The 23,923-nt window shown below is 43.3% G+C and overlaps 2 protein-coding genes across 5 annotated transcripts in view; both read right to left on the bottom strand.

The window, feature by feature from the left end:
* Positions 1–483: 483 nt before the first annotated feature.
* Positions 484–20,632, bottom strand: FNBP4 (formin binding protein 4). 4 transcript variants are annotated; one of them, XM_035126388.3, is made up of 17 exons: positions 20,341–20,632; positions 15,422–15,514; positions 13,419–13,555; positions 12,979–13,162; positions 12,516–12,663; positions 12,312–12,441; positions 11,207–11,548; positions 10,134–10,332; positions 9,410–9,534; positions 8,357–8,461; positions 7,642–7,775; positions 6,510–6,685; positions 5,553–5,866; positions 4,499–4,643; positions 4,149–4,405; positions 3,496–3,653; positions 484–1,826 (listed from the first exon to the last, which is right to left on the bottom strand). In XM_035126388.3, the coding sequence occupies exons 1-17, from the start codon at positions 20,462–20,464 to the stop codon at positions 1,736–1,738; spliced, it is 2,862 nt and encodes a 953-aa protein (XP_034982279.2). In that variant the 5' UTR covers positions 20,465–20,632; the 3' UTR covers positions 484–1,735. The 4 variants fall into 4 exon arrangements, with proteins under 4 accessions (XP_034982279.2, XP_034982288.2, XP_088519462.1 ...); XM_035126397.3 differs by having other exon boundaries at positions 9,410–9,531; positions 20,341–20,594; XM_088663336.1 differs by lacking the exon at positions 8,357–8,461 and having other exon boundaries at positions 9,410–9,531; positions 20,341–20,594.
* A 2,293-nt stretch (positions 20,633–22,925) lies between these two features.
* The window catches only part of NUP160 (nucleoporin 160), a 30,843-nt gene continuing 29,845 nt past the window's right edge, over positions 22,926–23,923 (bottom strand). The window contains exon 36 of the mRNA XM_035126263.3: positions 22,926–23,483. Coding sequence (XP_034982154.2) covers positions 23,397–23,483 — 87 coding nt within the window. The 3' untranslated portion in view covers positions 22,926–23,396. The remainder of the gene's footprint in view (positions 23,484–23,923) is intronic.

Consider the following 23,923-nt stretch of genomic DNA (forward strand, 5'->3'; position numbering starts at 1 on the left):
TTTGGTATCAACTATTCCCCAACCAAGGGACCCAGGTGGCGCTGTGGGTTAAACCACTGAGCCTAGGGCTTGCTGATCAGAAGGTCAGCAGTTCGAATCCCTGTGACGGGGTGAGCTCCCGTTGCTTGGTCCCAGCTCCTGCCAACCTAGCAGTTCGAAAGCACGTCAAAATGCAAGTAGATAAATAGGAACCGCTACAGCGGGAAGGTAAACGGCGTTTCCGTGTGCTGCTCTGGTTCGCCAGAAGTGGCTTTGTCATGCTGGCCACATGACCTGGAAGCTATACGCCGGCTCCCTCAGCCAATAATGCAAGATGAGCGCGCAACCCCAGAGTCGGTCACGACTGGACCTAATGGTCAGGGGTCCCTTTACCTTTACCTTATTCCCCAACCACCTCTGTGGTATGTAACATCACATTCCCAAGCATATGTCATTGAACTTTACAATTAATACTGCCAATAGAGTAAAAAAAAATAAGGAAGGTTCTGAAGTATAAAAAGTGATTTTATTAATGTATATGTACAAATTTACAAAGCCAGAAACTGGAGAAATACAAACAGCGTTCAACCATAAATTGCCTTTTCTTTCATTTACAGAAAATCAATACCACTTGATTCCATTTTTAAAAAAAGTAAACAAGGGAAAAGACGTAATACATTTGACAGGTTGGATAAATATTAAGCCTGGCTTTAAATGTAGACAAGACCCTACTTTTGCTGGAACCTGACAAGAGGGGCTCAGAACTGAGTAACAGAGAAATGCTAATTTCCCCTCTCCTCACTGCTAATGGCTTCTAGTACGCATCCACCAAGCAGCAGTTATTGAGATGGGGAACAGTGCTGGATAGTGAGCAAGGGAGAACATATCCACCCCATGCCTTCACCAGTGAGCATTCAGAGAAGGAGCAGCTGATGCAGCAATGTGCAGCCACACAGCTGCTGACTGGCTCATGCTGAGCCAGCTACCCCCTACCTCTCTTTGCCCACCAATGAAGGCATTAGGACCAACCCACCAATCAGTGCTCAAGTGCTCAGTGGAGGAGGCTGAAAACTGCTTTCTGTCCCACCTCACTATAGCCACACCAATGAAACTATTAGCATGTTACAGCACCAAAATTATATTCTAGGGTAACATTACAGGAAAAATAGCTAGTCTGATACAGGTTCTAGGACAGAAACAAGAATTGATTCTATGAAATCTAGCAAGAAGAGCAATGCTACCAAATCCAAGGTGCTGGCAAACATTAGGAATGGAACAAGGGGTTCAAATCATGCAGAACTGTGTCTGTTGTGAAAAGAATGTGCATCTTTAATTTGCATGTTCTGTAATACCCAATTGCAAATGGTCATTATCTTGTAGGAATATTTCCAGGAAGTGGAAGAACACTTTTGGGCTTAGCAAGGAAGAGTCAAAATGGCAGGTTCCATTTCCAACTCCACAAAGTGCATTAATAAATTATGGTACCAGCTCTACCCAGGAACTGGACATAATGGTATTCCACCTTTGTGTGAACTGGGATTAGGAGGAGTTTACGACAGGAGTGGTCAAGCCTATTCATTATTTCATAAGCCTATTTGCCAAATACACCTCTAAAAGGATTCACAAGTCCACGCAATTTCTCTGTCAGGTCGTTCAACTGAAAAATATGTATCCTCAAAAAGTTACATTTATCCAACAGTAAAAGTTTCTGAACTGTACATGTGTGGTTAAAAAACAAAATAACAATGAAGTTGACTCATGTGCTTGAAGTAGCTTTCCGCTTCTTGAGTCGAGATCGCCAGTCATCAGGCAAAGCCTCAAAATTTGCATTTCTCTCTGCCATACCACTGTGAAGAACAAAACATTAGGATTGTCAGTCAGCAATGGGAGAACTAAAGAAATCAAGTTACAGGTAGGTAGCCGTGTTGGTCTGACGCAGTCAAAATAAAAATAAAAAATCATTCCAGTAGCACCTTAGAGACCAACTAAGTTTGTCATAGGTATAAGCTTTCGTGTGCATGCACACTTCTTCAGATACAGTACACTGAAACAGAAGTCACCAGACCCTTATGTATAATCGGGGGGGGGGGAGATGGGAATGGGTGATGGGCTGATAGGAGTGGTAAACCTGTTGATGACTGTTAACGACTGCAATTGGTCTGCAGGAAAAAGCAAGGCCTGAGGTGCTAAAGAAAGCTTGATCATGTATAATGAGATAGGAATCCTATGTCTCTGTTCATACCAGGTCTCTTCATGGTTTTAAGCTTGGTAATGAGTTGCAATTCAGCAACTTCTCTTCCAGTCTGTTTCTGAAATTTTTCTGTAATAAAACAGCTGCTTTGAGATCTTGTATAGAATGTCCTGGGAGATTGAAGTGTTCTCCTACTGGTTTCTCTGTCTTGTGATTCCTGATGTCAGATTTATGTCCATTTATCCTTTGGCGTAGGGTTTGGCCTGTTTGTCCAATATAGAGCTGAAGGGCACTAGTTGGCATTTGACAACAGCATCACTGGCCCCAACAACATCAAACATACCATCTCAGGACTATTTAATTGCTCATCTTCTAACATTGTGTATGCCATCAAATGCCAGTGTATCTGAAGAAGTGTGCATGCACACGAAAGCTCATAACTATAACAAACTTAGTTCTTCTCTAAGGTGCTACTGGAAGGATTTTTTATTTTTATTTTAAAGAAATAAAGATTTCTGATAATAGTTATTTTCCAGACTGTGCCCATTTGTGAATGCAACGGATCCCTCAAAGAACTTGCTTTCATATTTATGCGATACCCTCTTACAAAGTGCAGTATCCAACTAGCATGTCTTGCCAGTGCAAGATTTATGTTTGTACAATGGAAATGTTTCCTCCTGTCCCTGTCCTCTCCAAATCTTTCTGGAGGGTTGAGTGAACCCTAGAACAAATTTAGCAGGCACATGGGGGGAGGAAGAGGGGAGTTCTGTTATGCAAACATAAATCCTTGCAATGATGGGATGTGTTACATACCACCCACATTCACTATTATAACAATACATAGTATGATATAGCACATTAAATCCATTCTGCATATAAGGAATGTCACAGAATTAATAAATCACTTCATATGCAAGAGGAAACTCACTCTTTAAACGAATGCTGCAAGTACATAATATTTCTTTCTCTTCTGCCTCACATACAAGATTTCCCCCAAGGTTGTGCTGTGACTTCTGGAAATTAAGCCTACAAGGTTGCCTACTGAAACCCCCATATCCACTGTTCTGCGTGTGTTACATTCCCCATCTTCAATTTTGCCCAGTGCCCCTGAAAACATGACAAGACTCTCCAATCTTCCTTTAAAAAGGAACAGCTACAATTAGACCAACCTAAACCGTGCAGTGGCACAAGTCACTTAAACCAGCAACCATGGGCTGACAGTTCACACTGCACAGAAATCTGGAATCATTTACCTAAAGCAAATCACACTGGGCGATGCAAGGAGTGGGGTGCTATCAGACCGTATCTTGCAGTCTCTCTCATACCTGATTAACTGCTGCTGTTTCCATTCCTCAATTCTCTTCTGTGAGATCACGTCCCGATCCTCATCACTTGAGCTGGAGTTTTCTTCCTCATCCAGTTCCCGCTGAATGCTCTGCCACTTCTTTACGAGAGAGGGCATCTTTGTCTTTGTTTTTTTTTTCTGTGAGGAAATATTTAGCATGTTACCCTGGTGACTAGAGTTAGGCCTCCGTGAACTCTTCATTCTCACTCTCGTTTGGGATAAGGTAGGCAAGGCAGGAAGGAAAACAATGATTTTGCCCATTCTTTTTGCTTAATCTCACATTAGAGTAGATCATAAAAAGTGTTCTGGCCAGCAGAGGACAAATCCCAGCACAAAAGCCACAATGGCCCCCCCAAAAGAAAACAAACAGAACCAGCTTGGTATCTCCAAGGTGATATGGGGAGTTTGTAGACTCAAGAATCTAAAAAGAGCACCTCCTTCTCTAATGTGTTTCTGAAATCCCATCAGCTTCCAGTTTTGAAGCTGCCAAGTTACTCATTCCGTACCTATTGTCATACAAGATGTATCAGTTCTAAAGTCTAGCAGAGTAAAATAATATACATTTCAACCTGTACGAAGCTCGTCCAGTTTTTGGCATGTACAATGACAGGAAGTACAAATTTAAATACTCACCTTACCAGCTCTCCTAAGCTTTTTTGACTTCTCTGGAGGTAGTGTTTTGGGTGGCGGTGGAGACAGTGGAGGAGGTGGTGGAGGTGGTGGCAGCTGTTCTGTAGTGCTAGTGGCAGGAGCGGCTCCTTGTGTAGGAACTGGCTGTGTGGTGCTGGCAGAAAGACCAACAGGCACACTACACTCAGAATAGTTCATGAGTGCCGGCTGCGTTACTCCAAGGTAACTCTGTTGCAAACTCACCCCTGGGGTCTGAGGGCCTGTATACACAAAGGGGGGAAATGGGAATTATTTCGAAAACACTTTACCAGGGATATCAAGCAGCTAAGCAGAAGGATGTGGATGTTACTCACCCACACCTATGACTGACTGCCCGTAAAGCACTGGACAGCTTCCAATGGTTGCTGCTCGTTGCACCAGTCCAGCACTAATTTCAGAAGCTTTTCTCTTCAGAGATTTAGTGGAGAGAGGTGCAGATACGTTGGTCTCAGAGCTGGCCTGGAAGCAGACAGATGTCAGTTAGTTTGGTTCTTTTAAATAGCTTCTGTACATTTTTGGAACATGCATGTCTTTTCTTATAAAATTCCATGTAGTTTCAGGGAAATTGTCTTGGATGTGTAGGAGCTTTTACACTAACAAATCAAATCACTGCAAATTATCTGATGGGCAATTTTAGTTCTTGTGAAAAAGCAACATTCATTTCCTCTATCTGAAATCATTCTGTTGGCTTCTCACTTTGCAACATCACTATCACAGCATGTACAGGTGAAACTCGGAAAATTAGAATATCATCGAAAAGTGCATTTATTTCAGTAACGCAACTTAAAAGGTGAAATCAATACATGAGATAGATGCATGATATGCAAAGCAAGATATGTCAGGCCTATGTCAAGCCTTTACTGTAATTATTTGTCGTTAGGCGGGTCAATTATAAATGGAATCTAATTAATGAAATGTAATAGCGAGGTTTATTTTTGTTTTATTGTAACTATTTGTTTTATTACTGTGGAATTTCCAAAAGAAAGCATTTGTAAAAATTAAAAGAAAAATAAATAATAATAAGTTGTATTACTGAAATAAATGCACTTTCAATGATATTCTAATTTTCTGAGTTTCACCTCTATTTCCATATTGTATATGGGTCACACAAATCCGTTTTCTGACACACATTTTACAAGGGACTTTGGCACAAAACTTTAATGGCAGAAACAAACTACTTTTCATTTACCGACTGCTATAGAAGATTGTAGTGGAAAGTTTATGCTACAGGCGGCAAAGAGGGCAAGATGGTTTTACAATATAAAACACAAGAATTCAGCAGAAGATTCACAGGTCAAAACTGCATACAATCCATGCCTGATACTAGCTTTTATAGAACTGCTAGAGGGTCCATATGCACTAACTTACTTGGCTGTTGGCAACCGCTGGTCGGATAAGAGGTTTCAGTACAGCATCTTCCTCTGTTCCTGGTGCTGGTGGTTCCTCATCTCCGTCATCCTCCATCTCTACTTCCTGTATTTCCCCATCTTCCCCTGGTGGTGGTGGCGGTGGTGGTGGCGGAGGGGGTGACTCTGGAGGAGGGGGTGGCGGTGGTGGCATTTCCAAAGGTAAAGGGGGCTGAAGTACAGGGACAGAGGGCTGAAGCACAGTCCAAAATGGACTGAGAGGCACAAGAGAGGTAGCTGCAGCTTGACTAGAAAGAGGCTCTTTAAGAAGAGACCCTAAAATGAAAAGGGAAAAAAAAATAGAACATGTAGGGTTTTTTTAATTACCCCATACCTGCAAGAACTATTCACCCATCTTATAACTTTCCTTCCACCTGTTATGCTTCTTTCACAGGAGACAAACTTCCTTGGGAAAGTATTATAATGATCCTACTAACCAGCCCCCAATTTTAAAAACCAAATTGGAAAAACAATACAAGCAGAAAGAAATTATACTTCCCATGTCAATATGGCATAGCGGGTATGCTATATGAACCACATGCATAACAATTGGCAGAGATATCTCTAAAGTTGGATAAAGATGAGAGTGAGGAACTTGTGGCACTAGGAATATTGCTAAACACAGGGCCACAGGTCCTAACACATGACCACAGGGCTTGCTGGCTGTGGCTGATGGGCACTTAACACCTGGAGGCCAGCAGGTTCCCCATCATAGTACAGAAAAATGTTTTGCAAGTAATGCACTAATTTCAGTTCATCTCCACCTGGCTGAATACTGCAATACAAAGAAGGATTTCTGAGCAACTGCCTTTGGGCATTGAATATACTTACGAGAAGTAAAAACAAGGAGCCTACCTTCTTAAAAACATTATTCCAAATTGGGCTAACTTTCTTTTAGCAAACCCTCAAGGTCCAGTACCTGTAGTATTATCAGACGATTCTGCACCAGACTCCATTTTCTCCTTTAGTCCTTGTTTAGGAAGAGCTTCCATTTTATTCTCTAGGATTTGCCCCTCCTCTTCCTCCTCCCCATCTGGGAACTCCCATTGGGATTCGCCTGATTGTTCGTTAACATAGAAATAGCGTCTATGATCCCTAAATCACAAGAAAGAAAACAAGGTTTTATGCTCTCGCCCCTGCACTGACACAATGATATAGTCCTCTCCCGCGACAGCGGAGTGCTCTCACAGGAAGAACCTCTTACAGTAGGACTGCTGTTCACAAAGGCAACAAACAGCTTTGAGGAAGGATTTGCAAAATGGGCTTACTCCAAACTGTTTGCGCTGCTGGCTCTGTGATCACAGCCCTGACCCTCCACTCTAAAAGTAGAGGGTTACTGAAGCAGCTTGTGGCTGGTGTGCAATTAAAGGTTCAAGGATGCATTTTTAGGTAGTCTCAGGATTCATTTCCTTCCAGAATAGCAAAAAGAGAAACAGCCCAATTTATGAAAGATGGCTGCTCCCCCATGGACTGCTGCAGTCACATTTATGATACTCTTGGTGTCAGACATAGTGAATTGCTACTGAGAGGGAGAGGATCTGGGAGCTGAAAAACAAAAGAGCAAAGATTTCAAATAAACAAAAATAATCAAGAAAGCCAAATATAAGAAGAAATAGTTTGGTCTGACCTGCTGGCAGGAGACAGTTATCTTGTTCTTCGTTGAGATCCTCAGTGAGGGAGCTTTCCATAAGGACACAGGCGTTACTTGGGAGCGGAGTTCCTGAGATCCTGCAATGTGCACAGAGCTCTCGCATGCGCGACCCCCCAAGCCCGCCCTCCTTAGCGCATTTACACTCAAGAGTAAACACCAGCTCTGTCCAATCGCGGAATCAAATCCATTTCAACACACTTAACACAGACTTTATATTTCTCCAATTTTTGTGGCTGGCTGAAACTCTGTATGTGCCAGAGGCTCTCTGCCCGCTCAGCACCGCTAAGTGCAGCTGCTCTCAGTCTCCAGACAGATGACGGCACGTCGGCAGGTGGTGATGGTCACAAATCATGTCTGAGATGTCAAAGGTGAAAGGTGAAAAGGGGAGAAGAGTGCGTACCTGTCCCAGTGGCAGGACCAGCCTTTAGGGGCGGCGTTTATTTCATACTGTTTTAGCTGTTCAGCTGCATCTTGCAATTTGCGTTTGAGGTAGTTTCCTTGGAGAGCTCCTTCCCGCCAGTCTGCAATACGGGTCTATACCAAGCAGGCAAAGGAAAATAATGAAAAACATGTAGAGACAATTGGCCTCATGCATATCACTTTCCACTGAACTTTGCAGTTCTACACAGTGGGTGGAATTCAATGTCAGTTGTTGTATTTGCACACACATGACAGCCTGCCAGATGGAACCATCTCCTCCTCTCCTACCCCAATGTATGCTATTCTGTGGGTTCTACAGACCCCCCCCCCTGTGCCAATTTTGGGGGGCACAGGGGACATGCAAGGGAGAGGGCTGGGAAGCCCAGTTGCACAAGGAAAAAATCAGACTGGTTAGATGAATCTCACCCAATGTTAGAAGCACTAATACAAGAGTCAGCACTAATGACAGAGAACATGATGAGAACTACATATAGATCAAGAAAGCCTCAGATACGTTACTAGACTAAAGCATTCCGCTTGGGGGCCAAGGGGGAGGGAGCGGGAAGGAACGAGGAAGAGGAAGCCTGTTATCCATGCATAATACTTAAAACTTCCTAGATTCCTATCACACTGCAATGCTGCCAGTTGTTTGGCTCCCTATGATTAATTTTCAATAAAAGGTAAACTTTTGTTACCTCAGTCTGCAACAGTAGCATGTGGAAGTTAGAGATGGATTGTCTACTGATGCCCAAGAACTCCAGCTTGCTTATCAACATGTTGGCCAGCTCTCCAATCTGAAACTGCCAGAAGTAAAGCAAGCAAGGGGTCAATAATTTTGTGCTAGTCACAATGCACAAGGCAATTGCCATGCTGAAGTGTACAAGACACCATCTGTTTTAACAAAAAGAGGTGTGATCAGACCAGTGACTTACAATTGGCAAAAAAATGTGCCAAATTCTGAAAGTATGCTCTACCCACAGCATTAGCAGCCATTTTGCGGGAATACGTTGAGGCTATCTAATATTTTCTCTACCTTTAACTCAAGTGTTACACATGGAAAATCCTTATGGCCAATGCAACAATTTTCAATTTATTCTCACACAAGAAGAGACTATCCCATTTCCCAGTGTCAACATCTTCTAAACAGCAACACTTAATACAGGGATAATAGGTACAGGGAACACACAAAGAACTGAATGGCTGAATGTTATTTCCAACTAAATATTTCTGACAGACATTAACAACTGCATTTAAGTGCCACACTTTCCAAATTCCCATCAAGAAATACATTATTAGCTAGTAATACCTGACACACGTCACTAAAAAGCAGTATCAGAAGCACCCCTACGGAATAATAACCTAGAAGAATTTCAAAACTACTCTGCACAATAAAGCTACACAGCTTTGAAGTCTGATAGGGATCTAAAGGCCAATATAACCCACAAGAAGGGTGGCAGTTTCAAACTGAGTTGAACTACAAACTTCATGTGTACACATTCATTGTGTGCTCAAATTCCAGACAGTCCATATTCAATTGCATACTTTAGGTATCTCCAATCGGCGCAGCACCACCTAATCATGCCATGAAAAGGACCAATCCCTGTGTGGCAATTTCAACTGACTGAAGAAAAGATAAAGTAAAAAGGAGACAGAACAGAAGCCAACTCAATTTGAAGACATTTGGAACTGTGTGAACTGCCTCAAGTAATACTGCTTAGCTTTCACAGCAGAACCATAAACCCACATACCTTTAAGTCCTGCTCCTCATCTTCTGCTTTGAAAGTCCCTTGTGTTTTCCCTTTGTCTTGCAATTCCTCTGTGTCTGGCTCATTGTCAGAGTTCTGCTCAGCCACCTCTGGCTCTTCTTTCACTGCTGAACAGAAAACAAGAGGGGGTGGGGAGTGTTTGTAAGTCATTCTCCATTTAGTGCCCAGTATATCTTCCCTTTTACAATGGACTGGCATAGATAAAATGAATGATAGGCAACTTACTTAGGTAAAGGTGGGGAGGAGAATCCTGCCTTTTCAACCTACTACCGGTATGTTGTATTATTTTTTTCTTTAACACAAGAGGAGACCATTTCAGACACTGGATTGGAATTATTGGTGTGACCAATATCTTCCTACCTCAATCTTGGGGAGACACACCTAATACCCCCTTAAAAAACTTAAGGGTGGGATTAAACTAAGGAGCCCATCAGCAGAAGCTCTGGGCAAGGGTTTTTGCTCATGCAACGAGGCTTCCCTCTCCCCCTTGTCCCCTCAAATTGGCTCAGGGACGGGGCTCTGGAGAACGTGCAAAACAGCACACAGGGGGAGGAGAGGAGGGATTGTTCCATCTAACAAGCTGAAATGGTTGCACAAACAGAATGTTCATAATAGTGCAATGCTAAATTCCACCAATAGTTTCCCTCCTTAGTAGCACTAGAAATAACTGAAGAGCCAAAAAGGGTCCTAAGCAGGAGACTCTTACCTGCTTGTCCAGGTTCAGGACTCTCTTGACCTGTCTTGCTAGATCCTCGGCTGGTAGATTCTGGGCTGGCAACCCCAAAGAGCTTCCATTTTCCTTGGTTGGGTAGCAAACGTCGTGCTAACTCTGACTGACTTCCATCAGAAAGTGGACTGGAACCCGAAATACTCCCATCACCTTCTTCTAAAGCACGTAGCTCTGCCTATAAAGCAAAACATTATTTCAGTGCTGAGGAACAACTTATCTGTTTCTCTTCCTATTCCTCTGCATTTGTCTACATGTCGATTCTCCCCCTTCTATTTTACACAGCTAGTACAACTTCTCTGGACAGAGATTACTTCAGAGGCAGTAGGCTTCAGCATTGCAGAAAAATAAGACATTTATCTTTTTCATGAAGTTATCCTGTTAAATGCAAAGGTTCCTCCTGCCCAGAGCCTGCACTTGTTTAGAGACAAACTCAGGCTGCTTGTATAGTTTTAAGAGGTTGCAGATGTAGGATTTCTACTTGTGCACCTTTCTTAAACCGTCATATATTGAAAAGGAAGAATCAAGATGAGGAGGCAGGCAAGCAAAGATAGGATCAGGGCCTACTCCAGTTGAGCTGTCCACTCCCCACCGCAGGACCAACTTTACATTTTATATAATTCATTTGTTTAAGTATTTTAAAACTACTTTGAATGCTTTGGCAGAAAGGTGGTGCATAACTGCAATTGATCAATCTAAATTAAAGACCAACGGCAGGCCAGACACTACCTCGGAAAGAGAAACAAAAACACACACACACACACACACAATATAAAAAGTATGTCTTCTCAAAGGGTTACACTACTCAAACCACAATACGTTGTGACTAGAAAAGGCAACACCTCCTTAAGACAGCTAATGACTGTTGAAGGAAACAACATGCCTTGCCCCCTGCTGTTCTCAAAATTTCTGCATCATTTCATTGATTTGTTAAAAAATCCTGCATAGCCCTCAGTGAAGTTTCAATGGTGGACCATTTATCAAATCGACAGCAGAGAGAGAGGCAAATTGCTCATAGAAGAGTTCCCACAACTTCACTGCAAATGACCTACCTTCTTCCTCTCCAATACCATTTCTAGCTCAAGAGTATCCTGCTCCTCTTCCTCCTCTGCACTCTCCCCTGATTGCACCACACTACACAGGTCCTCCTGAGAAGGGTCTTCCCCAATATCTCGGTTGCCTTCCAGTTGCTGATCAGCAACAGTTGCTACTTGCTCTGGTGCCACATCATCTTCCACCAATGGATCCACCTCCTCCTTACAGATAACCTTCCGCCTCCAGCGCTCCTCTTCCTCCTTCACCACCTCAGGAAGTAGTGGAGCCAGCAGTGTTGCAGCCACTCCCTTTTTCTCTTCCTCGTTACTTGAAAGGGCCTGGATACCTTCATTCACTTCCTGTGAAGGCAATATGATTTTGCAACAAATCATTAGCTTCCTGGAGTCAGTCACAGGGAACACTAATAACCTACTTCAAAAACAAAACAAAACAAAACAACAGGTTTCTAGTTCTCATTCTGCAAAGTTTGTTAGTGTGTGTGCCCAGCATTTAACAAAGGCCCTGGAATCAGAGCTTCCAATGAGCAGGTGATGAGAATTGCTCAGATCATAAAGGTCCTGTTTTCCAGACTTCGTAATTGAAATCCTTTTAAATAGAAATGCCAGAAACTAATCGAGGAACTTATACATGCAAACTCTGTGCTCTTGGACTGAGCTATCCCAGTGTTTCTCAACCAGTGTGCCTCCAGATGTTTTGGGACTACAACTCCCATCATTCCTGACCACTGGTCTTGCTAGCTAGGGATGATGGGAGTTGTAGTCCCAAAACATCTGGAGGCACACTGGTTGAGAAACACTGAGCTATCCAATCCCTCCCATGCTTTTATGACTCTTTTGAATTATCCATATGCAACAAGACAGATCTGTCTATAATTTATTTATAAAACCCTGATAATATGACTTATGCTGTGAACATGCTCTGCACAAGAATTCTTGCTCTAAAGTGCATGCAGTTCATTCTTACTATCTTGCCATCTGGAAAAATAAATCAGATGCCTACACAGTACAAAACAAATATAATAGAGAAAGTGGGGTTGCTGTTCTTTATTCTTAAATTTTCATTAAAAAACAAGTATTTCAAGCCAGTCAGGCAAATACTAACCTTCTTCAATTCACGCTTCACAAGAGCCGCCCTACGTCCAGCACTGCTAGCAGCTGTAGCAACACCACATTTTCCCTGGGAGCTTAGGTCTGCAACCACTTGGCAGTTTTCTTCAGCCTCTGTCACAGAACTAAGAGAAAAGCAAATTCAGCAAGGGAAACTCAAGGAGCATCAATTCAGTCTCCTCTTCAGTGCCATTCTTACCTGTGCTGGTAATGCTCGATGCCCTGAACTTGTGTTGCAAGGTACTGGGGCAGCTCCCAGGTAACCTCATTAGTCTGAGTATTCCAGTAATAATAGCAGCCTGTGTTTTCATCCCAAACTTCTTGCCAGTCTCCCATTTCCACTCCAACTATAGGAAGAAAGCAAGACTTCAGTGAACATCCTCTCCAATCTGAGTATCCTCAGCTCTGCTCTATGTACCTAGAGAAGATGGCAATTATATCTTCTCTCATCACTCTCAATTGTTATCCCACCCAACATTCAGCAGCTGCCTTTAATAGTCCTTTGAAGGCATAGACCTGGACAGATTAGCCAGAAAAGGCTCCCAACTTTCATCTTCACACCACAACCAAATTACTTTCAGTTAAATAGATAAGACATGGGAATTCATGGAATATCTACCTTTGCAATGCCTCTAGTATACAAGCTATTACATGGAGCTCACCTCCTGACAGGGAACACTGAGTGTCATACTGCCACTCAGCCACCTGGTCTGTTCCATTTGCAGTTGCCAAAACTTGACTGGAAGCAGACTCCTTGGGTTCTGGGCGTGGAGGAGTTGGAGGTGGAGCAGTGGCGGGAACAGTGTTTGCAGCAGGCTGTGAAGGTGCTGTAATTGCATCTATTTCCTTTAAAAATACAAATAAGATAAAACAAGACATCATTTGACTGAAAAAATTAAGAGCATTTAAATATTTATCAATAACGTAGAAAGAGAAATTGTTCAACTCATACATCAAAGATTTAAAACATCTATCCATCAGTCTAATGTTGTACACATTTTCATGGAAATTGTAATGTATTGCTGTGAATATCTGTATATTCTACCCACGTTGAAACAACAGGATTAATTATTTAATGAACCAAAACACAATTCCTACTAACCGCTAGGAAGTTGGCCAGGGTACTGTCAATGTCTGTTGAGTTGTTGCCATTTGCATCTGTAGACTGTGCTGGTTTCTCAGACATCTCACTGTCTTCTTCATCGCTGTCTTCATAAGCACCAAGTAAACATAAGCCACCTAGAACAAAAAGTCAATGTGACCATAACTGAGATAATTTATTAAAATAACCTACACGTGATCTTAGCCAAAAGGCCAAGCCCTGAAAATTTGCTCCAGAGAGTCCTCCAGTTTTTGACGATGTAGGGGATAGGAGGAGAAAGTTTCATTGTGCAAGTGGAAGTCAGCTGTGCTACTGGAACAGCAAAGTTGGATACAACCAGTCTTGCAGACACTGGCACTAGTGTTGCTTTCCCAAGTTTCACCTCACTGCACAGAATACATTATCTGTCAGATACATCAGAGTGCCTTGCACTAGTGTCAAAATTCTTTTTTATCCACAAAAGCCAGTCCTGTTGTCTTTGCTTTATCACTAGTATGTGAAATAAACACTGGAAAGATGATTCCCAGGTTTTTCTTGTAAGAATAAACAGCTCATCTGCCCCAATTTTCAATGAATGGTTGCATGGAAAAATCTGAAAAAGCAGGCAGTAGTCCCATAGTCCTAAAATGACAAGTTCAGTCAAACATAAGTAGACTGAGTTTTTTTTCATATTAAAGATGGCAATGAGGCCAATATTCTTAATAGTTACAACCTTCTATATTAGGAAATCAGCCCTGAGTGCTCACTGGAAGGACAGATCCTGAAGCACTGGAAGGACAGATCCAATACTTTGGCCACCTCATGAGAAGAGAAGACTCCCTGGAAAAGACCCTGATGCTGGGAAAGATTGAGGGCACAAGAAGAAGGGGACAACAGAGGACAAGATTGTTGGACAGTGTTCTCGAAGCTACCAACATGAGTTTGACCAAACTGCGGGAGGCAGTGGAAAACAGGAGTGCCTGGCGTACTTTGGTCCATGGGGTCACGAAGAGTCAACATAGAATCACAGAGTTGGAAGGGACCTTGAGGATCATATAGTCCAACCGGCTGCAATATGCTGTTGTCCCATAAGGGGATCAAACCTGCAACCTTGGCATAATCAGCACCAAGCTCTAACCAACTGAGCTACGACTAAACAACAACAATGTTAGCTGTAATCTCTAAATCCAATCAGCCCCCTGTAAAAATGAGCAACAAGCCACAGTAAAGCACCCCTGATATTTCTAAGGTAAAACACAAGACAAAATGTCTGTTAATAAACAACTCTAAAGGCATCTGTCAGGCAGAGGTCAGCAATAAAACAGTATAGCAAATTATGTCAGTGAAGTTAACTCTATTGAAAGTAACAAAAAAAATTCAGTCCTTGTGGTCACAGCTACCCTTTCCAGTAAGTCTTGCCCCAATGAAGCAGTTGCGAGGATTGAGGATCTGTCTTCCCACCGCTCTCTAAAGTTCCTCCTCCCACTTCCTTCCCCAGCAGCCTAAAGCTTCATCATCTTATCTCTCGTTGCTCTGCTTTCCTAAATTCTCTGCATGTTCTGGGAGACCAAGGGGGAAGGGAGCTGCTTGCAGCAGGCAGGGGAAACTGCCTGCATTCTTCAGCAGCCTGCCTCATCTCTGTCTCCTGGTCCCCCTCCTTTCCTGCCTCTGAGTCTGAACTGCACTCTGCCACAGCCTCTTCCTGCTCACTAAACCCTGCTGCCTCTTCAGCTTCCGACACCTCCTCTTCTCAGTCTGCTCCCTTTTCTCCCTCAGACCACTCGTCATTGTCCCACCACCAAGAAGGCTCTGAGCCTTCTTCCCCTGGGGGTTCCCCAGCTGGTGCCTCCCACCATGGCTCTGCATCCAGCTAGTCCATGACAGTATCCTTCTCTCACAAGGATTTGTTTGTTGCTTTCACATTGTTCTTAAGATTGGTACACATCCACTGTATACCAATAACTTGACCTTTGTAACTGCAGGTTAAGTTAGTATTAAATGGGGAATTGAGAAAGGTATACTACCTGTTGGTTTGACAGCTACAGGCCCAAGAGGCATGCTAGCTTGAGGCGGGTTTGGGGCTGTCCTTGGAGCCTCTTCAGTCACTTCAAATTCGTCTGGAAAAATCAAATGCAAAGAAACAGATAAAATTGGAAACTATAGCTGATGCCTTCTTGGTTTGCTCATACCATGAAGAGAGTAGAAAAAGGGTCACAGGAGTGGGCAAAAGCTTTCTTTATATCTCAGCTCACTAAACTAAGATATGATGATCTGAATACAACCATTCTTAGAAAGGCCACCCGTAACACTTTATTTTAAATTTTCTATTACTGTAACATTTGTGAATCAAAAAACTTCCAAAAACAAAGCCCTACTTTTATCCCACAGGTCCAGCAATTAAAGTTCCCCCTTACAAATTCATTAACTAATTTAAAAAACTTTAAATCAGCAATTTGTTTATTGAACTGAATAAAGCACTACACTAGTTGCTGTGGGCCCCCACTTGTATTTTTCAATTCAAAACAAACCTCTAAAAGTGGCTAACAGCATTTAATTGTTAAAATAAGCATTAAATACAAAATTTTAAAAACTAAAACAAAGGTAGCACAAGTTCAAAAATTCAGTTCTACAGCAGCAACATATGACAGTAAATACAACACCGTTAGATATTTGCCATAATTTGAATAGCAAAAATTCTACCATAACGAAAACAAAAGCAACATTTAAAGAGAGTAATTAGTATACCTATTTAACTAGCAATCCCAGGGGATAGGGAAAAATACTTAAGACACACTGGAATGAGATATAGATATAGATATAGGGAAACACTCTATTTAAGGCACAAGCCCCTATGCTAATTAGCTTTTTATTGCTTTTAATCAGTTTTAGAGACAGCAGCATGCTGCTAGAAAGAGCAAAACTATATCTTCAGTTTTGGCCAATTACAATCATAACATCATTTTTGGTAGAGGCATCTTTACACCACTCTAATAATTTCTTAGCAACTTGCCAGAAGATTAATTTTACTGTGCAATATATAAACAGCTGCACGACATCTAGTCACCTTCTCTCATTTTCATAGCACTTGAGTCACAACACTTTATTGTGGGAAAGCACAATCTTTGCCCCCAGTTAGAGTAATCATTGTTACTGAACGCTATGTAGAACCTGGTTGCCTGAGTGTTAAGACATTCCACCTTGGTAATTCCTGTGCTGTTGCAAGTGAGAAGACACAAATTCAATGTAGTGTTTTAATTATTGTGCCTGACCTTAAATGTGCTACTACAGAACAAAATCACTCATCTGATTCTATTCGTCTAATTCATCCCCTTACCCCCTACCCTACAAAACAGCAAGTCCTTCCTTCTGGACCCCATTAGCTGGGTTTTAACACAATCAACTTGACATTTTTCTTATGAGTTACTGGTTTATAAATACCCTTAAAAGGTAAAGGGACCCCTGACCATTAGGTTCAGTTGTGACCGACTCTGGGGTTGCAGCGCTCATCTCGTGTTATTGGCCAAGGGAACCGGAGTACAGCTTCCAGGTCATGTGGCCAGCATGACAAAGATGCTTATCTACTTGCACTTTGACGTGCTTTCGAACTCCTAGCTTGGCAGGTGCTGGGACCAAGCAATGGGAGCTCACCTCATTGCAGGGATTCGAACCGCCGCAGGAGCTGAGACCAAGCAACGGGAGCTCACCCCATCACGGGGATTCGAACCGCTGACCTTCTGATCAGCAAGCCCTAGGCTCAGTGGTTTAACCCACAGCACCACCTGTGTCCCATAAATACCCTTACAGACAGATAAATAAAATCAGTATCAGAGAAAGGTTACAGCAAATAAATAAGCAAGAATTCACAAGGCCTTTTCAGCTCAACACAATCATTTGGAATTCCCACTTCAGGAAAACCATTGAGGCAGTGAAAACCTGGTTCTTTATTAAGCTTTTTGAATAGTAATGCTATACTGTTTTTATACTGTAATGTATTTTTCTGCTAAGTATTTTATGGAATTTTACAGTTGTCCACTGCTTTATATTTGCTGCTTTTATTCATAAGCTGCCTGGAAAGCCTTCAGGGCTAAAAATTGCAGGGTATGAAGCAGAGTAAATAAATAAGAAAACCATTCTTACATGCACCTGGGAAAATCCTAAAAGAGTTTTCAAATAGGCTTTCGCTCTTGGGAAAATATATTATCAGTTCCTCCCAGCATTGTTTGCATAGCAGCTACTCTCTGTGGACGGCTGCTGCAAAACATTCTGCTCACATTGGTGTTTAAAGCCCTAAATGACTTAGGCTCCAAATACCTGAAAGGCAGCTTCCCAACAGACTATACTGAATATTAAGATTAGCAAGGGGGGCTCTCTTGGAAGTTCCGCTACCCTCAGAAGTGTGGGGAATAACAGTCCAGGAGAGGGCTTTCCCTGTGGCAGCCTCTAACTGTGGAACTTGCTTCCCAGAGGTTTTTCTCATATTGTTTCTGCCATATGCTGAAAACACACCACTTCACCCTAGGCTCTAACAGTAAAGTTATCTTGTTTTGTGGCACCCCCCTCTTTTGGTGAAGCTATGCTGTTTTGGTTGGAACAGTTTTCCTGTTCTACGTTTTATAACCATAAACATTTTACTTTGTTTTAATAACTACAGTATATAATTATATTGTTGTAACCAACCCTGGGTGTTTCTGGTGATGGGTTGGTAAGAAAACTTATAAATGTCTACACCCACAAATCAGTGTACATTGTGCTTTACAAAACAACACCCCCAACAGAAACAAATATAAATCTATTTAAGCTTGCAGGCTAAATAGCAATGGGGTGCATAACAATAGAAATTTTAACAAATAAATAAATAAGCTAAAAGATGCAGATTTAACTATAAAGATGCGGATGTTTCTATACGTGCCTACAACATCCATTTTAGATATCCCATAGCATATTCTGAAGCTACAGGGTACATACTAAAGCACATCTGGGTCTGGTTAGTGCTTGGCTGGAATGCCACCTGGGAAGTTGGCAAGATATAAATACAATACCGTATATATTACATAAATAAAAATAAGAACACCCAAGATTAAGGGGTTGTACATAATATGAACTATACTACACTGTACTGGTACCAGGATTGCTGTAGAGCACAAAGGAAAATGCATCCAGTCACCTGTCCAGATCACTCCCTCTCCTACCCACTCCACAGGCCACATTTGACAGGTGGGTGGGGCTGCCTACCTGTCAATCACCAGGCATCACAATTACATCAGATGACCCATTTTTGCCTACATAGTTTAGTGATGATCAGCTGATCATTGAGCCTTGTGGAGCACTATGCATAATGCTTGGCAGGCTCACAGCTGATTGTGTACAACCTGTGCACAGAATTTCCCAAGCTCTGACAATCCATTGATAGCCAGTGCCTGTGCAAGGAATATTGTAGGAAAAGCTCCTTTAAACCAAGCTCTGTATGTAATAGACATCAGATGTAGGGCAGGTGGGTGGCTTGGCTGAAAGGATCTGGTGGGCCTAACTGAGCCTGTGGACCAGAGATTTCCCACTAATGCAGTGGAGTAACATGGAGTCAGCATCCTCCTCCATCATACACCAAAACCCCTCACAATAAACCTGCTATACGAATATGCACAAGAGCACTACACTAATACCTATTGAAATGGCAGCATCAGCCCAAGCTAAAGTTGCACAGGAACCAAGCAGTCTAGGTAGAACAGCAGACTGAACAGGAACTCAAACATTGTGTCTCCTGTTCGGTAGGCAAATCCCACAGGCACAGGCCGGATCAAGAGAAAAAAAGGAAGCATCTATGTGGGTATTTTGTGTACAGGATAGAGCAGGGGTCAGCAAGGTTTGCCGGCCATGGGCCAGATCATTCCCACGGACAATCGTCTGTGGGCCGGAAATGCATGGACATGCACAGTACGATTCCGGAAATCGCTTCTGCGCATGCCCCAAAGCCGAAAATCGCACCTGCACAGAAGCGATTTTCGGCGTCAGGGCATGTGCAGACTCGGTTTCTGGTATCTGTGCATGCGTAGATGCCATTTCCGGCACCACTCTGTGAGTCCCCGTGCCGCACCAGTTTAGCGCAGCACGCAGGGGATTTGCCGAGCAGGCGGCTTGTGGGCCGGTTAAACTACGTGGGCCGGAGGTTGCCGACCTCTGGGATAGAGCAATCATCACCTTGGAGAACGAGAGGGTCATGACTAGAAATACAGCACAATCCTATGGGAATTTATCTGGAAGTTTAATTCCATTGTGCTCAATGATGCTAACTTCCAGGTAAGCACGCACAGGATTTCAGCTTTATTTATTTACACAGCTTTTGCTAACTAGATTAAAGGGACAATAGAATTAAGCTAAACGTATCGAACAACAAGAGCCCGGGAAAGGGGGGCGGGGTCTGAGGAAGCACAGTGAGTACCAACAAACCAGGCAAACCGACTAGGAGGCCTGGAACAAGTTAGGATCTCTCAGACTCAGGCTTCCCGTCTGCAAAATGGGCAAATGCAACGGCCCAGCTCATTCAATAGTGGGAAGGGCGACCGAGATTAAGAATGGAAAGAGCCCTTGGGAACCTCGTAAGATAAACAACGAGGACTAGGACAATGGTGTTGACAGAGTGGAAACGATGCGCCAGTGCAAGGAACGGGACCAGAAGGCGGCAAGCCGGACACACCCGGGTGACACGATCAACCACAGAGACTAAACTACTGCGGCGAAGGCGCCGGGGGTGGGAGGGGGGCTGACAGGCAGGCCTTATAAACTTAAGCGCCCCCCCCAAAAGCCCTGTGCTCTCGCGGTGGGGAAGCGCCCCAATGAGCGTCACAAGGCCTAGTATCTCTTTCAGCGGAAGCCCCGAAGGGATACGAAGCCCCCCGCCAAGCGCCTAGGCCGCGCGGCCTGCCTGCCTGTCTGCCTGCGCCCTCACCCGCTTCCGACGCCGAGTCCCCATCGCCCGGTGCCGCTTCTTCCCGGCCTCCGCGAGGCCCAGGCGGCGACAGCTGGAGGATAGGCCTGCGCCCGGCTGGCGCCGCCCGCGACTTCTTCCCCATGGCAGCTGCTCCGAGCCTCACTCCGCGCGAAGGAGGCGCCGCCAGAGAAGGGAGAGAGAAGACGCCGGACGAGGCGGAGAGAAGCGAGCGGCGCCTGGGCCTGCCTGTCCGCCGAGGGTGGGGCGGGGCGCAAAGGGTGTCGGGATGCCGGGGCGGGGCCTGCGCCCTGCGCCCACCCGCCTTGCCAGGCGCGACGTCTGTTTCCCTGACAAGGGCCCAGAGCGAGGGCAGGCGAGCGAGGGCGGCGCTCGCCGCTGAGACATTTCTTAGCGCATCCCTTCGGCATCCTTCCAAAGCAACTACTGTACTCTATTCCGAATTTAAAAATGGAAATCGTAATGCTGGTGGTCAACAAAAGAAGACTGTCTTAAATATTAAAAAGTGCAGTATAAACACCGACAATTGGGAAACACTTGCCTGGGAGCGCTCCAGTTGAAGAACAGCCTTTACCAAAGGTGTCATAGGCTTTCAAGACACCCAAACTCAGGACGCAAGGGAGAAAAGTGCTAAGAGGAAGGCACGCCGCTTGGCAAATCCACACCGCGATCAACTCCTGCCCGGAAACCAATGTCCCCCCCTCAGAAGGACGTGCGGATCCAGAATTGGCCTCCACAGTCACTTATGGACTCATTGTTAAAACTGTTTATGGAAGACAATGTTATTCGGCTACGAGTGATCGCCAAAGTAGCTACCGTACTTGCAAGGCAGCCCCAGATGCACCTACTCCTCATGGGTCTCACGAGGCTCCGATTACAGCCCCGGACATTGCTTAACAGTCAAAAAGAGTTAAAACTTCATTTTCAGGGTTCGTTGCATCCAAGCTTGAGCAAAATTGAGTGCACAAGAAGAGGGTATGGGCAATGGCGGTTCAAAAGAGGACAAGAATCACCCCTTAAAAATATATATACTTGAGTGTCAGCGATGGGACCTGTTGGGCTATTACCAAGGCTGTCACTTACACTGATGGGAGGTGGAACCCAACGTTTGGATGCCTACAGGTTCCTCCCCACTCTGATTTATATTCTTCCTTTTCTCCAAGTAGCATAGGGATAGAGGATGCCACCACTCTCATTTTGTCCTCTTATTGAAGTAGTGACTGCCTCGGGTCACCCAATGAGCCTCGTGGTTTTTTTCAGAGGTGAGGGTTGAACCTAGGCAACACAGCCCAACTCTCTTAAGCCTCTGCAGCACTCAGCAACATTGCCATTGTCCGTTTGCATTTGTAAAAATTAGCTACTTTTCAGGATAAAATACAATTGCATTTAGATGTTTGAGACTATGCATTGACATGTATGCATTCTTTTGCTGGGATTGCTACACAATTAACAGAACAGATAAAGGGAAAACTTTTTATTTAAGTAACAAACTTTTTAAAAAAGCGTTTGGAGAAAATGGAAGGTGATACGTGGGAGTGGCTGACTTAAATACACATCTTTTATTTCCGTGGAAATTAGCTCTGTGATAAGGATGTATGATTGTGTCAAGCCTCGCCCACTACTGCAGCATGGCATTCTATAGCAGGGTGGTTAACCTTGTGCCCTCCAGATGTTGCTGAGCTCTCATCATCTCTGTCCCTCAGGTATGCTGGCTAGGGCTGATGGGAGGTGTAGCTGAGCACAGGTAATCCACCCCTGCGCTATGACTTTGCCCCAGGGTAATGTAGCCCTTGGTCTGAAAACAGTTCTTCATGTTATACACTTTGAATTCCATTCTAGTTTTTACTGGTAAGAAACCAGCTAGAAAATGAGGCCCACATCCATGCTCAAATGCTATCTCAGTTGCCCAGGGGTCTAACTGCTTTCTTTGTTTTCTGAGCCGGACAAGCATATTGACAAGGCAGCTCCAGCAATGGTTCTCCAAAAAGTATGTGTATATGTAATTCTTAACATATTAGCACCTTGCAAAACAAGTCATAACAACTGCTTGCTGCTTTGGCGTCCATTCAGAGTCTATAAAAGCAGCAGGGCTCTGCTGGCTGTGATGCAAGATCACTTTTATTTAATAAAGCACTGGAAGTGGCTATTTTTGCATTTTTTACATCCTCCTTTGGTATCCCTCCATCAAGCAGGCACTCCTTTGGGCCTGCAGAGAAGGACAGTGGCCTCAATGTCACTTGAGAGAGCATGTTCATAACCCATACCACCAATACAATGACATCTTACCATTTGAAACTCAGATAATGCTAGCACCTAGTTTTTGTGTTGGTGATGATGGCATTTATACTCAAAGTTGCAAAAGAAATATTACACAAGTATGAAGCATTGACATTACTTCAGTAAATTTTCCACTGGAACAAAATTGTCAGTACAGTCAGGAATAGAAACGTCCAATGAGAACTAGTAAATAACTGATCATTATCTGTTCCCATTTCCTCCTTCAATGGAAATATCAGATCACACTTTCTATTTGTCTCCTATGGAAAGATGCACTGCAATATGCTATTGTGAAAAACGACACTGGATTTTTAAACAAAGTTTTCATTTTATTAAAGATAATTCAAAAAACTGTGACAATAAATACGACCACCATTAGCTCCCATATATAGTACAGTATAAGGAATAATTCAGTAGAAAGATGGTAGGAACATGCAATGTACAACCATGGTTTCATTGCTGGAAATGATTAGCACCCAGTTCGGCACAGGCTTAAAAGCTTAAATTTAACTCATCGTCCCCAACATATTTATTTTAAAAAGTCTATCATTCCCTGGTAGGGAATGTTTGGTTCATTGTGAAAAAATAGAATTTGTAATAATAGCACCACCAGCAGCGCACAGGGTTCCCTATGACTCTAGCCTATCCATGCAAAGCAAATGCTTCACACATACTTCATGCCAGTTATTTACATTAGCACAGTCTTTTTTTGTAGCTTTGTCTGAAGGGCCACCAGGCACAAGGTGATTAAGTAAAGTCACACAATCCAGGTCTATCTGCTAGTTCCGACGATACAGAAGATCCCGAGTTGCCTTATCAACCTGGTTTTGGTAGACTTCTAATTTCTCATGCACCTTCTGATATAGCTGGAAAGGAACAGAAGTACAATTGTTTCTCTGTTAATAGGTATAGCTGAGAGATTGAGGATGCAAGACATACAACTGCCCTTTATTGCCTTATACCAAATTTGCAGCCTGTACTGACTCCCAAAGCAGCTGATAACAATTTACTTTCAACAGAAAATGCTAAAGATTCCTGCAGTATTTTCTGACCCCCAGCAGTTGATTACACAGTTCAGGTTTCAACCTCTTCCCTTCAGAAAGCATTAGGGCAGCAGATGGAATTGAGGTCTAGCTCATGATAAACACATAAGCTTTATAAACTCCGATAGTCATGAAATGAGGGAAGAAAACCTGCAGCAGGTAAGTTTTATTATAGCATTTTGCGTCTTCCCAAGTGAAACTTAATTTGTGGTAAAAAAAAATTGCTGGAGGATAGACATTTCTCTGTGCTGGTTCTTATACCT

Source organism: Zootoca vivipara, chromosome 1, assembly GCF_965207765.1.
Source record: "Zootoca vivipara chromosome 1, rZooViv2.hap1.1, whole genome shotgun sequence".
Lineage (NCBI taxonomy): Eukaryota > Metazoa > Chordata > Lepidosauria > Squamata > Lacertidae > Zootoca > Zootoca vivipara.

Coding starts and splice junctions, on each gene's coding strand:
- FNBP4 (XM_035126388.3), bottom strand. CDS start 20,464: ATGGGGAAGAAGTCGCGGGCGGCGCCAGCCGGGCGCAGGCCTATCCTC. Junction 10,333..11,206: donor TGGTATTGGAGAGGAAGAAG/GTAGGTCATTTG, acceptor TTTGCTTTATAG/GCAGAGCTACGTGCTTTAGA. Junction 5,867..6,509: donor ATCGTCTGATAATACTACAG/GTACTGGACCTT, acceptor TTTTCATTTTAG/GGTCTCTTCTTAAAGAGCCT.